The sequence below is a fragment of the Brienomyrus brachyistius genome, chromosome 18 (assembly GCF_023856365.1).
Source record: "Brienomyrus brachyistius isolate T26 chromosome 18, BBRACH_0.4, whole genome shotgun sequence".
Lineage (NCBI taxonomy): Eukaryota > Metazoa > Chordata > Actinopteri > Osteoglossiformes > Mormyridae > Brienomyrus > Brienomyrus brachyistius.
In genome coordinates, this window is record NC_064550.1 from 22551417 (window position 1) to 22566248 (window position 14832).

At 47.3% G+C, this 14832-nt stretch overlaps 1 protein-coding gene across 1 annotated transcript in view; it reads left to right on the top strand.

Moving 5' to 3' along the window:
- Nucleotides 1–14832, top strand: part of samd10b (sterile alpha motif domain containing 10b) — a 43090-nt gene that overhangs the window by 14777 nt on the left and 13481 nt on the right. The window contains exon 2 of the mRNA XM_048983633.1: nucleotides 5382–5566. Coding sequence (XP_048839590.1) covers nucleotides 5382–5566 — 185 coding nt within the window. The remainder of the gene's footprint in view (nucleotides 1–5381; nucleotides 5567–14832) is intronic.

Below are 14832 nucleotides of genomic sequence, written 5' to 3' on the forward strand. Positions count from 1 at the left end.
ATCTTACCCTTAAGAACTATAAGCCTTATAGGATAAGTGATGGTACCAGAAAATCTAAATACATTCATTATTAAATTTGTACTACATATAAGATTCATTATTGACATGGTGGCTCTGTTCCCTTGCACCTCCTTGCACCTCTTTTCTCTCTGCGTTTGGAGTTTGAATGTTAATCCCATTTCATGTGGGGTTTCCTGATGTCCAAAGACATGCAGCTAGACTAAGTGTTGTCTCTGTGATAGCATAGCATCCCATCCAGGGTGCACTCCGTCCTGGGATGGGCTCCACACCCTCCCTTGAGCCTGGTAAGTGTTTGGAAGGTGGATGGGTGAAATGGATGGGTGACTCTAGCAGTGAGACTGCATGTATGCAACATCAGGCACTGTACAATTGAGAAAGCTGGGCCAAGCACACCCTGGTACAACCGAGGGTTAAGGACCTTTTTAGAGGGCCCAGTTGTGACACTACTCTGCAAACCCTGGGATTTGAACTCACAACCTTCTGATCACAGACACAGCATCCTAACCCACCTATATGTGTACCAGTTCACATTAGTGTCTGTTAGGAAGGAAGCACTAAGGCAAAATGTAATATTGCCTCAGTGCAGATTATTTGTAAGATTCAGCTACAGCGTCTGCAAAGGACAATGTGAGTGTGTGTGTGTGTGTGGGGGGGGGGGGGTGCCCAACAGGGAAAATCAGCTGATTGGGGCTGTTAGTGAGTCACTCCACTCATTTGTTGGCATAAAGTAATGTTTTCTTTTCATATACCTGCTTTTGGATTGAGCCACATTTGAGGAATCTCTCCTTTTATTGCTTGTTTTGTTTGGGCAGATGGCCGCCTCCCTCTTAAAGGGAAAGCGTCCCTTTTGTCGGGCGACGCCTATGCACCAGAGGGAGGTGTAATTAAACCGGACTGCCAGTTATATGCAGACCCAAGAAGTAATGATCTTTTGATAAGACCGAAATTAGTCCGCTTATAGAAGCGACTTCGAAGTAACGGCCAGAAAGTGGCCTTTAAACTAGATGAACCATTTAACACGACTTCTGACGGAGATGCACATTTAATCTAGAAGAGAGGGACAGATTTTGACTCGGTCAGGGATTTTTCACAATGCAGTTCCACTTCCTGTCATCAAGCAGAAAACAAGTAGAACATTCTCTCCTTTCCACTCTGTATTACCAGGAGCTTACTTTCTACCTTATCGGAACCCGCTGTTTTACTGACTTCACCATCTGGAGTGTTTAACTAGTTCTTTAATCTACATACTTGGGACTTTAATAAACTAATCAGCTTGGTAAAGCTGGGTCGGTTATGTTGCTCAGGTTTCAATCAATACAGATCAGTGCCTGTCACAATATGGACCAGTACCTGTACAAGGGCTGAGTAGAAGAGTCTCAGTTAGGGGCCAGTGTGTGATTCACTGATGCAGTGCTTGTAATAGGAAGGATGTTGTTTGGCGATGTTACACTATTCAGACCGTGGTGTCTAGCGCTGTTACGCTATTCATACCGTGGTGTTTAGCGCTGTTACGCTATTCAGACCGTGGTGTTTAGCGCTGTTATGCTATTCATACCGTGGTGTTTAGCGCTGTTACACTATTCAGACCGTGGTGTTTAGCGCTGTTACGCTATTCAGACCGTGGTGTTTAGCGCTGTTAGACTCTTCATACCGTGGTGTTTAGCGCTGTTACGCTATTCAGACCCTGGTGTTTAGCGCTGTTAGACTCTTCATACCGTGGTGTTTAGCGCTGTTACACTATTCAGACCGTGGTGTTTAGCACTGTTACACTCTTCAGACCGTGGTGTTTAGCGCTGTTACGCTATTCAGACCGTGGTGTTTAGCACTGTTACACTCTTCAGACCGTGGTGTTTAGCGCTGTTACACTATTCAGACCGTGGTGTTTAGCGCTGTTACGCTATTCAGACCGTGGTGTTTAGCGCTGTTAGACTCTTTATATCATGGTATTTTGCACTGTTACACTATTCATACCGTGGTGTTTAGCGCTGTTAGACTCTTTATACCATGGTATTTGGCACTGTTGCGCTATTCAGACCGTGGTGTTTAGCGCTGTTACACTCTTCAGACCGTGGTGTTTAGCGCTGTTACGCTATTCAGACCGTGGTGTTTAGCGCTGTTACGCTATTCAGACCGTGGTGTTTAGCGCTGTTAGACTCTTCGTACCGTGGTGTTTAGCGCTGTTACACTATTCAGACCGTGGTGTTTAGCACTGTTACACTCTTCATACCGTGGTGTTTAGCGCTGTTACGCTATTCAGACCGTGGTGTTTAGCACTGTTACACTCTTCAGACCGTGGTGTTTAGCGCTGTTACACTATTCAGACCGTGGTGTTTAGCGCTGTTACGCTATTCAGACCGTGGTGTTTAGCGCTGTTAGACTCTTTATATCATGGTATTTTGCACTGTTACACTATTCAGACCGTGGTGTTTAGCGCTGTTAGACTCTTTATACCATGGTATTTGGCACTGTTACACTATTCAGACCGTGGTGTTTAGCGCTGTTACACTCTTCAGACCGTGGGGTTTAGCACTGTTACGCTATTCAGACCGTGGGGTTTAGTGCTGTTAGACTCTTTATACCATGGTATTTGGCACTGTTACACTATTCAGACCGCGGTGTTTAGCGCTGTTAGACTCTTCAAACTGTGGTGTTTAGCGCTGTTACACTATTCAGACCGTGGTGTTTAGCACTGTTACACTCTTCAAACTGTGGTGTTTAGCGCTGTTACACTATTCAGACCGTGGTGTTTAGCGCTGTTACACTATTCAGACCGTGGTGTTTAGCGCTGTTACACTATTCAGACCGTGGTGTTTAGTGCTGTTACGCTATTCAGACCATGGTGTTTAGCGCTGTTAGACTCTTCATACCGTAGTGTTTAGCGCTGTTACGCTATTCAGACCGTGGGGTTTAGCGCTGTTAGACTCTTTATACCATGGTATTTGGCACTGTTACACTATTCAGACCGTGGTGTTTGGCTCTGTTACACTCTTCATACCGTGGTGTTTAGCGCTGTTACACTATTTAGACCGTGGTGTTTAGCACTGTTACACTCTTCAATCCGTGGTATTTGGTGCTGTTACACTCTTCCGACCGTGGTGTTTGGCGCTGTTAGGCTCTTTCAGTCCTCATCAGGAGTGGTGCGGACTCTCAGCGCTCTGGTTGCGTAAATGATGTATCATTTGTCAGAGACCAGGGATCTGTAAGATTGCCTTCGGGAGGCTGATTCAACCTTATCAGAGGAGGGCAACAAAGCACACCATCATTCTTCAACCATCTTCACCATCCCACGGATAGTGTCCTCCGTCAGAACCAAACATGTCCACTGAACCACCCCGTGCTCCTTGTGCCTGATTGGGTCAAGGTCCCAGGTCCAGGGCGCCGATCCAGTATCAGTTCCTTTCAAAGGATTTCCTCTAAAATCTCTGAAAGGAAGAGGAGACCTTTTATGGAGATGGCCGCATTACCACATCGCCCTGTTGTGGGATCTGCTTTCCTTTTTTATGAGAGGCAGTTAATGCAGTATTTATTGAGCCCCTGCTCCATTTATAACTCCCAATATGTGGCAGTGTCACGGCCCCCACCATTTAAAGATTTCTCTCTTGCCGGGTGCTTTGTGTTCTGGTAATCACGTTGGTAATGCCGACCGAGCGGTCTTACACAAGAGGGCCCCGCTGAGGAGTAAATCCTCACCAAAGAAACCACGAGAAGAACTGGAGCTCCTCTGAGCTTTTCAATTTAAGGCCGACACCCCCCTAAAGCCCCCTCGTTAGGGTTCTGTGTTCATCTCTATCCACTGAGATGTACTTGGTGGATGCAGGCAGCAGAAGTGAGCAGTGGGGAGAGGATTGTCAGAGAAGGGACAAAGGATGCTGGGAAAGGGGGGGGGTGGTCCATGGCGACAGATCAAAAATCGCTTAGAAGATCCATGGAGGGAACAGGGGACAGAACCCACACATCCTTAGATGTATCAGAGCTTAGATACATTTCATCTACTTAGCAGATGGTGTCAGACAGCAACAAGTGGTTAAGGGTGTGGCTCAAGGGTTAAGGAGGTCTAGGAGATTCAACCAGCGACCTTCCAAATCCCAGCATAGCATCCAATCCCACGGAGCCACACCTGCCCTGATAAGGCTGAACACTAGCAGATCTTAAGTAATCAAAATACCGAAGTAATCCACCCTTATTCAAGTGTCACTCAAAGTCATTCCTAATCTGAATGGAGAGGCTATAGAAACAGTCTATCCTAAGTTGGAACGTCCTAACTAAAAAAGTCAAGCGAAAGAATTTCTGTGGGAATCTCCAGCTATATGATCCATGTGTCATACACAAAGATTAGAAATTACGATGTCATTGATCATCGTGCAAGAAACGGTAATAAAGAGTATATAAATATTTATGACACTTAAACATGACATATAGGGGCATGTGCTATGTTCAACTCGTAAAGTGGTCTCACTGAGCGAGTTAAGGTGGGACAGGCTGTATGTATAACCAGTCTGGCTACAAAAGAACGGGGAAAGTAAACCGGGCCAGACTGCGTTCCGCTTTGCAGCCTGGATGCCCCCTCTGCATCCCGGCCCCCAACCCCCAATACACATCGTGAGGGGAACCCTCCTATTTTCGCTGCCCTTTCGGATAGCGTGCCCGTGGGGGAGGGTGAGGAGATTAGCACAAGCGTTCTAGGTGTCCCTGCAGTCTGTGTGGGACTTTTTATCTTTATCTCACATCCAAGCATCTGTCAGTCAAACGTGTGAAAAAAACGTATGTGGGTGGGGGGCAGTACAGAAGCTTTCTGATTCACTGTGACTGAAGGTACATCTTAGAAATCAAAGGACGTTTCAACAGCGTTTGATTCTGTCTGGATTTCGGTTGTGTTCTGGGACTTGAGCATTTTTTCCCATCATGCCTGGCATGTGCTCTGCTGATGGCAGTCACTGTGTGCGTGTGAAGGGCCTGCACCCATCTGGCAAAGAGACCGGCATGTGCTTTCAGGGTACCGATCCAAGCTTTTTCTTCACCGGTAACTAGATCTGGCCATCCACCCTCCTTCCTGTCACCGCTAGGGAAAAAAAAAAATCCCAGTCCCTGTTGAGGAATTTTGGCAAAGGTCGCTCCCTGTTAATATTCATGAGCAGATTAGCCGGGAATTCTCAGGATTCTCAATGATTAGCAGTTGCGATGGTCCTACACATATCAGCAGTGAGTGTAATCAAATGGAGATTACTTTTAAATATGCGTATTTATGGGAAGAGTCTCCTTTCATTGGGCCTCCCTTTTAGGCATTCTGGGGAGGTTCTGAAGTATCCCGACATCAGGTGTGTGTTTCTCATGTCTGACTGGGCTTCTCCTGCTTCCTGCAGCTGCTTCCAGTTTCAGCTTCTGCCGTGGCAGTGGGCTGGAGCACACGGTGTCAGCAGAGGACCTGAATTACCAGCTGCCCCGCAAGACGGCCGGCAGCCTGACCTGGCATGATGGGCGGGGCCAGAAGATGGCAGGGGGTCGCACAGTGAAGCTGCTACAACAGCCGGGAACGGAGGCCCTGCAGGTAGGATGCTGTCCGCCAAGGGGGCTCCTGTCTGTCTGTCTGTATGCCTGCATGTCCCTGAGACTCTCCCCTCCTGTCTGTCTGTCTCTGAGACTCTCCCTTCCTGTCTGTCTGCCTGTCTCTTAGATTCTCCCCTCCTGTCTGTCTGCCTGTCTCTGAGACTCTCCCCTTCTGTCTGTCTGTCCCAGAGACTCTCCCCTCCTGTCTGTCTGCCTGTCTCTGAGACTCTCCCTTCCTGTCTGTCTGTCTGTCTCTTAAATTCTCCCCTTCTGTCTGTCTGCCTGTCTCTGAGACTCTCCCCTTCTGTCTGTCTGCCTGTCTCTGAGACTCTCCCCTCCTGTCTGTCTGCCTGTCTCTGAGACTCTCCCTTCCTGTCTGTCTGTCTCTTAAATTCTCCCCTTCTGTCTGTCTGTCTGTCCCAGAGACTTTCCCCTCCTGTCTGTCTGCCTGTCTCTGAGACTCTCCCCTCCTGTCTGTCTGCCTGTCCCAGAGACTCTCCCCTCCTGTCTGTCTGCCTGTCTCTGAGACTCTCCCCTTCTGTCTGTCTGTCCCAGAGACTCTCCCCTCCTGTCTGTCTGCCTGTCTCTGAGACTCTCCCTTCCTGTCTGTCTGTCTCTTAAATTCTCCCCTTCTGTCTGTCTGTCTGTCCCAGAGACTTTCCCCTCCTGTCTGTCTGCCTGTCTCTGAGACTCTCCCCTCCTGTCTGTCTGCCTGTCCCAGAGACTCTCCCCTCCTGTCTGTCTGCCTGTCTCTGAGACTCTCCCCTCCTGTCTGTCTGTCCCTGAGACTGTCCCCTTCTGTCTGTCTGTCCCAGAGACTCCCCCCTCCTGTCTGTCTGCCTGTCTCTGAGACTCTCCCCTCCTGTCTGTCTGTCCCTGAGACTCTCCCCTCCTGTCGGTCTGCCTGTCCCAGAGACTCCCCCCTCCTGTCTGTCTGCCTGTCTCTTAGATTCTCCCCTCCTGTCTGTCTGCCTGTCTCTGAGACTCTCCCCTTCTGTCTGTCTGTCCCAGAGACTCTCCCCTCCTGTCGGTCTGCCTGTCTCTGAGACTCTCCCCTCCTGTCTGTCTGCCTGTCTCTGAGACTCTCCCCTCCTGTCGGTCTGCCTGTCTCTGAGACTCTCCCCTTCTGTCTGTCTGTCCCAGAGACTCTCCCCTCCTGTCGGTCTGCCTGTCTCTGAGACTCTCCCCTCCTGTCGGTCTGCCTGTCTCTTAGACTCTCCCCTCCTGTCTGTCCCCCATTAATCTATATTCTGTCCACATTTACAAATTCATGCCCCAACCCAGTCCACTTTAATAACAAAACGTCACATCTTTCTGCCATCCGCAAATAAGCATAGCTAAATCTTATCCATATTTATCATTTTCCCTATCATTTATTCCTACGTTATTTGTTATGATATTATTTGTTTATATGAGATCATCTTTTTCTGAAAACTCCCATTTATTATAAGTACAGCAATAAAATCTAGACCCAACCCTGAATGATTAAAATGTCTACCAGTGATCTCATAAAATCTCTGGTCTCCTTGCAGTGCGTTAAGTGCATACTCCACAATGATAACTGCAAGCATTGTATGTCTGTATTCATGGCAGGGTTTACGTGGGAATGTGTCAGGGAATTCTGGTATTCCCACCAGGCCTTCAGCACCTACGCTAAAGCATTTCCCATATCTCTTAGAGGGATTAGCCGACGTTCGGTCATTTAATGCTTAATAGCGATTGTATCGGCTACCGATTAGCATATCAACACAATTAGCCTAGAATTAAAGATAACCGGCCAGAAATAGGGGTGAACTAAAATCCAGACATAATGGCCGAAATTAGCGAGAGGGTCACGCCGGCGAGTCTGTGCGTTTTACTCTTAAATAATGAAGTGAACGGGCGGATATTTCATCACTGATCAGATCCCTGTTTATTTTATTTTAGCGGAACAAAAAAGGCTGATTTTGATTTGAAACTGCTGAAGTAGTCTTCACTGAGTGATCGCTTTATTTCTGAAGAGATTTCTAGAAGGATGTGAGCCCCTGAGGTTGTGAGTGTCCTCCAAGGGAAAACTCTACCCTGCCTCATCGTATTCTTCATCGTGTTTGCCATCTCTGCCGAATAATGCGCATTTTCTCTCGGCAAGTAATCAAAACTTACTTGTTTTTTTCCCTTCCTGGCGTACGGATGTCAGGCGGCTCTTGGCAATTTCACCGAAATCCCGCAGCGCATTCATATGGAATAAATGCTCCGGTATTCCCTGCGATTTCTCACGTTTTTTTTGCACCCAGGATTAGGAAACAAAAAAGGGGGCGCCTGTATAAGCATTACCAATGAGGGATTTAAAATCAACGTTTTCAATAAACTCTTACAAAAAACATTTACAAGAAGGAATTTCAGGGATCTGTGTGACGGGGCCGGAAACTGAGGTCTGAGAAACCCCAAGTTTTCCCAGTAAACGTTCCAAAAAATATGATGACGGCTGTATTTGGTGGCATCAGAGAGTGAAATGTTTTGTAAAACAAATGCGATTTCACAGCGCTTGTAATACAATTTCCTGTCAGTCAGGACCATGTGATGGAGAAAATGAACGCCGTGTCATTTTTAAAAACGGGTCTAAGTGCTTGGGGTACATGCTGTCCTAAAAGAATCGTTTATTGTTCAACATTTTCACTCTACGGTCTTTTATGCTAAAAATAAACCGCCCTTTAAATGGATCGGGTTTTATGGCATGTGTGAAATGCCGCTTATCCGAAAACAGTTGCTTACGGACATTTGCGGCAATGAGCAGTGCCGTCCCTTGCATTAAATCCATAAATTTCCGCTTCCTTGAACCAAGTACCAATCAGTAGGTTGTCTTACGCATCAATCTGTTCTCTTTCTTCCCCAGATCAATGGTCTGTCTAGGAAGCATTTATGCTGGGTAGGTTTCAGCTTGGTATTGTTCTTCAGTGACTAAATTAAAGTCAAATATTTAAAAAGTGATAGGGATGTGAGAGACCATTCAGGGTTATGGAAAGTGTAGTAATTAATTTACTTCTATTTGAGATGATTCAGTGACTAGCTGTGTGGCTGGCACTGCACCTGTGTGGAGTCTGCCTGTTTTCCCAGAATCCCTCTGGGTTTTCTCCAAAAACACTACTCAGATGAACTGACATGTAAAAAAAATGCTCTTAGTGTGAATGTGTGTGTGTGTGTGTGTGTGTGAGAGAGAGAGAGAGAGAGAGAGAGAGAGAGAGAGAGAGAGAAAGGGGGAGCTCTGTGTTTCCAGAGACAAGCATTTCACCACCCTATTCTGGATAGGCGGTTATGGATGGAGGGGTGGAGGGATGGATGGATGGATATGCAGCTTGTTTGCCCCCTTTATCAGACCTTTATCCTGCTGTCTTCAGTCCCGCAGTCCTACCCTGGGTATGTGTGGATGAGCTGTGAGTAATTCACATGCTCTAAACCTGCGAATTCGTATCAGGAACCAGCAGCCATAGGGAAACATGGCTTCCTACAATAAGGGCAGAGCTCAGATATCCTGACTTCTTAATTTATGCCGGGATTAATTCACAGAACAACAAACAGGACTTTTATATTTGTCAGAGTTGTGTTAGAGTGTAATACGCACCATGGCTTACCTCCCTGTTTATGGAGTATAAGCCCGGGGACAGAAAGAAAGCTGGTTTTCCAGAAGTGTCCAGTGCAGGCTGGCATTAAATGAGCTCAAGAAAGTCACCTAATCATGTTTTACTGAGCGTAACATGTAAACCGGGGTTTAACGTGACAAAGTCCATGGACCACTGCAAACCCTGCAGTGTAACACAAACACTCCCTGCCAGTGTTCATTTAACATCCAGCAGAAAAACACACATACTCAACAGTGTTACATGAACATTCTCCCGGCAGTTTCTATTTAATTCCCCTCACTGTAACAGGAATACTGCTGAGGAGTATCCATTTAGCATCCAGCAGTGTTACATGAACATTCTCCCGGCAATGTCTGTTTAACACAAACACTCCCCGGCAGTATCTGTTTAACACCCAGAAGTGTTACACAAACACTTTCTGAGTGTTGAACTGGCAGTTGAGTTGTTCTCATGAAATCGGCATGGACGGGGTACGCCACACAGCCTTTGAATGTTACTGGGCGGTTACAGTACAAGCTGCTTCTAGAATAATCTGTGAGTTTGCATTCGGGAGAAGGTGCTCATTACCGTGCAGCCCCATTTAAATTGCAAACGTGGCAGACTGTGGAGGCTGGCCTTTGGTCTGTTTGGTAGCTTCCTCATTAACTTGACAGGTCATAACCCCATATTCTACAAAAAAAAATAAATAATTAAAAAAAATAATTTGAAACTCAGGGATTAGCAAACTCAAGGTCTGTCAGGCTGCTTTTAGTTACGTAATGAGGTTTGGCACCAGGTCACTAAAACACATCACTCCACGTACAACCTAAACCCTCATAACTGAAATGTATATGCACACATCTTTGGAAATTACAGGCCTTGTGTACGTCTACCCAAAATTTGATATACATCTGCTAGGTAACTAACCAGGTCTCTTTGAATATATTGGTGTCTAACGGTGTCTTACAGTACAATAAAATTAGATGACTCACAAAAGCGGTGAGTCTGTTGAAGTTACCTCCATTAATAGCTTCTCTAAGCTGAGGTACATCAGTGGTAACCTTGAATGAAAGAGCAAGTCGCGTGTGTATGAATGATTCAGCGCTCAGCATGTCGGGGGGGAGGGAGGGCAGCCAGCCTGTACCCAAGCTGACTGACGTTGGCTGTGCTGGTGAACAGACGTGCAGTTTGTCTGAAGGCTCCTCTGCTAATTGGCTGATTGCCTTTGATCAATATTGATGGCCTGGCGGAGGTGCGAGAGGGGGGTGAGCAAAGACGGGCGAGCTTGCCATCTGAGGCCCTCAGAGCATGTCGTATTTGGGGATGGGGGTGGAATTTTAACAAGCCCCCGGACTCTCCAGCTGCCGTCTTGATCCCATGCCGGAGACACAAGGAAGTCAGGGAGACTGAAGACCGGGGACCAGATGACTGAGTGAGAGTAGGGTGTGACAGTCATCCATCCATCCATCCATCTATCTATCTATCTATCTATCTATCTATCTATCTATCTATCTATCTATCTATCCACTTTTCCACCTATCTATCCACCCATCCATCCATCCACTTATCTATCTATCTATCTATCTATCTATCTATGTATCTATCTATCCACTTTTCCACCTATCTATCTATCCATCCATCCATCCATCCATCCACTTATCTATCTATCATCCATCCACCCATCCACCTATCTATCTATCTATCTATCTATCTATCTATCCACTTGTCCACCTATCTATCTATCTATCCATCCATTCATCCATCCACTTATCTATCTATCCATCCATCCATCCATCCACCCATCCACCTATCTATCTATCCATCCATTCATCCATCCACTTTATCTATCTATCTATCTATCTATCTATCCATCCATTCATCCATCCACTTATCTATCTATCTATCTATCTATCTATCTATCTATCTATCTATCTATCTATCTATCTATCCATTCATCCATCCACTTATCTATCTATCTATCTATCTATCTATCTATCTATCCATCAATCCATTCATCCATCCACTTATCTATCTATCTATCTATCTATCTATCTATCTATCTATCTATCTATCTATCTATCTATCTATCTATCTAAACCAAAACAGCAGGACATCAGAGAGCATCTCTGGCCTGGGCCCCAGGTCTGACCAGGCTTCTACATGCTGAGCACTATGGACACAAGTCTGGGGAAGACAGATCATGAGGCAGGTCATCCCTGCTCAGATGACCTCCTGCCTCAGAGCGATGAATCACTGAAAATAAAATGGCCACTCGTCAGGCGGCAAATTAAGGTCTCACTGCTTTACGATGAGGAATCACAGTGCTTTTGTTCCTGCTTACTCATTAACGCATCTATGTTAATTCCTAATCACACCCACAAATAAGCATTTGCTCTTGTGGATTTTTGACTTCTGAAATCAGAACAGGAAGATGGGGGGGGGGGGTCTACCATTGCCCCTTTGAGCATCGTACCCCAGAACTACTGATTCTTAAGTGCATCTGTTAATCAAGCTAGTCAATAGTAATAATGGAAAATCACAATATGCACTAATGGTGCTTCGGTTTCGTGCTAAGGAGCAGAGAGGCTTCATTTTGACTGTGTTCCCAAACAACCCCCCCCCCCCCCCCCCCCATCTGGATGCGGGGAGCAGAGTGTTAGGTTTGAGGGTGAAAGCGGCACCGTCCCAGCGACGTGTGATGGATGGTCAATGGTCAGGGGAGCAGGGGGAGGGAGGTGTCCGGTGCGCTGCCTGCCGGGTCCATTTTCCCTTCGTCTGGGTCCGCTGATAAAGCCATTAGTCATGGGGGGGGGGGGCGTCTGTGAGGCACTGACACCTCCGGGAGACCTTCGCTCCCTCCTCTGCCTCCTTCCTCTGCCTCCTTCCTCTGCCTCCTTCCTCTGCCTCCTTCCTCTGCCTCCCTTCACATTTCCGCCCTTGCTGGCCTCTCCTCTGTCTCACATTATATTTTACGGCCTCTGCACCTCTGCTCAGCCAGCCTCGCTCTGCCAGCTTTGTTCTCTCTCCTCATTTTACCGTACTCTGCTCCCCATTCCATATACATTATATTGCCAGTGAACAGTATACAGGGGCGGGGCCACAGAGGCACTGACCCCAAGTGAAAGCTGATTGGCTCCTAGAGTGCCCCCTCCCCTGTCACTCACGGATGCAAGACATATAATTGGCTACTGATAAATTTGGTTCCTCTGTATGAATTATGGCCCCTTTTATTCCCTCTCCTTAGAAAATCCTAGAATAGCCCCTGCCAGTGATACCGTCAGTCTCTACTCACCCTCAGAGACCCTCGAACTGCCCCCCTGCTCTCTGTTTAAGCTGTTTAGTGTGTCACTGGCTTGTTAGCACCAAGCCTGAGCACATTCCCAGGTTCACTTTCAGATGCACTGCAAAAACATCTTTTAAACCCAAGCAATGTTTTTTTTTGTTTGTTTTTTAACCCCCCCAGGCATATAAAAAAATTCCAAGCGAAATCTCGACATACGGCATCATGAGATCTTGGGTTTCGAGATGTTAACAGGGGACAGGGGCCACCACTGGTGTTCTGCCGTGGGACACTTTGTAAAATGAGTTTAGCCCTAAGGCTCTGAAAGAAAAGCAGTCAGGGAGATGATGTACGAGGACCCAGGCTCGTCAGACGCAATGGCACCCGCCTCAGCGGGCCGGAGATTCCATTAAGAGCCCAGCTGACGTCTGGGTGACGCTAACGCAACGTGCTTCATTACAGCCTCCCTTTATTAAATCGCTTTCCCCACGCATGGCTCCACACTTACGGCCTGTGAAATAGAGTCGGGTTGGATACTGAGCTGATAAAACCGTGCAAAGGGATGGTGTGCGATGGGCACTATTATCGGCGAGGGGTGTGGGCAGGATCAGTATTTAATTGAATAAATAGCTAGTGAGTAGAGTCAGAGATGTTCCACACTGGGAAAGTGTTTGTGTAACACTCCTGGGTGTTAAATGGACACTGTCAGAGAATGTTTGTGATACACTGCAGGGTGTTAAAAGGACAATGCAAGGAGTATGCGTATAGATTAGAAATGGTAGCTAACTGGATAGCTTCTCCCAAATAAGGAACATATTTATTTAATGCCCCTGCTGTTTGGGTGCCCCCTATTGGCCACAAACAGTCCCTACACTGGGGAGGGCACAACATACCTCGAGTAGGGACCCAGAAAGCACAAACCCGTCCGTGCGGCACATACGCGGTCACATGACCCGAGCATTCCGGAGTCACCCATTCACCAAAACTTCACGACTCAAGTTACTGCATCTGCCTGTTGTGCAGTAAAACGTGTGAATTCTTACCCACGCCATCCAGTCAGTAACACGTGACAGGGATTCACCGTGTACAGCCAGGCACTCACCAGACGTCGAGGCAGCCGTACGACTGGGAACTGCAGAGGTGGACATTTATGGAAGAAACGTGAAATAAACCAAAGAAATGGATGAAAAAAATATGAATGAATAAGATATAATATAAAATAAACGTCCATCCATCTGTTTTCTGTCACCACTTATCCTATTCAGGGTGGCGGGGGGTCCGTGGCCTATGCAGGAGGCTAAGGGCCCAAAAGCAAGAAAATAAACATAATATAAATAAAAGAAGTGGCTGAAAGAGGAAGTGTGGCAGAGTAACGTGCGATGCGCGGTATGGCTCCTTCCGCTAAAGTATCCCAGGCGGACTCCACACGGGTCCTTGACCCTGCCCCCTGGGTCTCCACACCCCTCTGATACCGTTACACCCTGTAGGCCGCCTTTTGGCAGCCCCGCCACGCTCTCGTATCTTAGCGCGCTGTTTCCGTGGTTACAAACGGAGCCCGCTGTCTTAATGCATTTCTGCGCATCCGGAAATAATTACGGAGCAGAGCGAACTAAATCCCCTTTGTTTTGCCGCTTTAAGCTCATTACGGATGGCCGGGCACTTTGGCGCGCCGTTCCGGCAGCCAGCATGAGCATCTCGCATCATGTGACGAGCGTCTCACATCATAGCGTATGGAAGGCGTGGGTGGGGCTCGGTGCATGTTAAACTGGAGCTACGTGCTAGTTATGTTTGAGTCTGACAAGCCGTATTAGGCCAGAGGATGATGGGCCAGACTTCAGCGCTTGGAGGACGTGGGTAGCGACGGGGGGAGCGATTATTGAAATGGCTGAAATTTGTGGAGGCGTCACCCAAGGCTGCCCCCTGGTGTCAGCACTATTGAATTTGTCAGTCGGGGCGAGCTCCTGTGCAGCTCTTTAAACAGGCTAGGTGCCCTCCGAGGAGACATTAGCGGCTTGACGCTAACAAGTGAGGAAGCCCTCCAAAAACAGCCTGGATGGCCGTTCAAGGGCAAAGACAAGCGGCCGATTGTCCAGGTGTTTGCAGAGAAAGTCTTTTCTAATTTCACCACCTCCGTTGACTGTCCCCCCCCCCCCACCCCACTTCCCAGCTCCCTGTCCGCTGGACACTAATTGCTTTTCCAGGCCCTGTCCAGCTCCTCACCTCATCAAACGTTTTTTTTTTTTTGGATTCACAGGTCTTTTATCCCCCCCATATAGAGAACACGTTCAAATCAGCCCGATGCAGAAATGGATTTTCATCCCTATCAGCACTCCAGCCATAATCTTCATGAAATTCTAGAATAGGAGCCTTTCTGTATAGATGTATATGCGT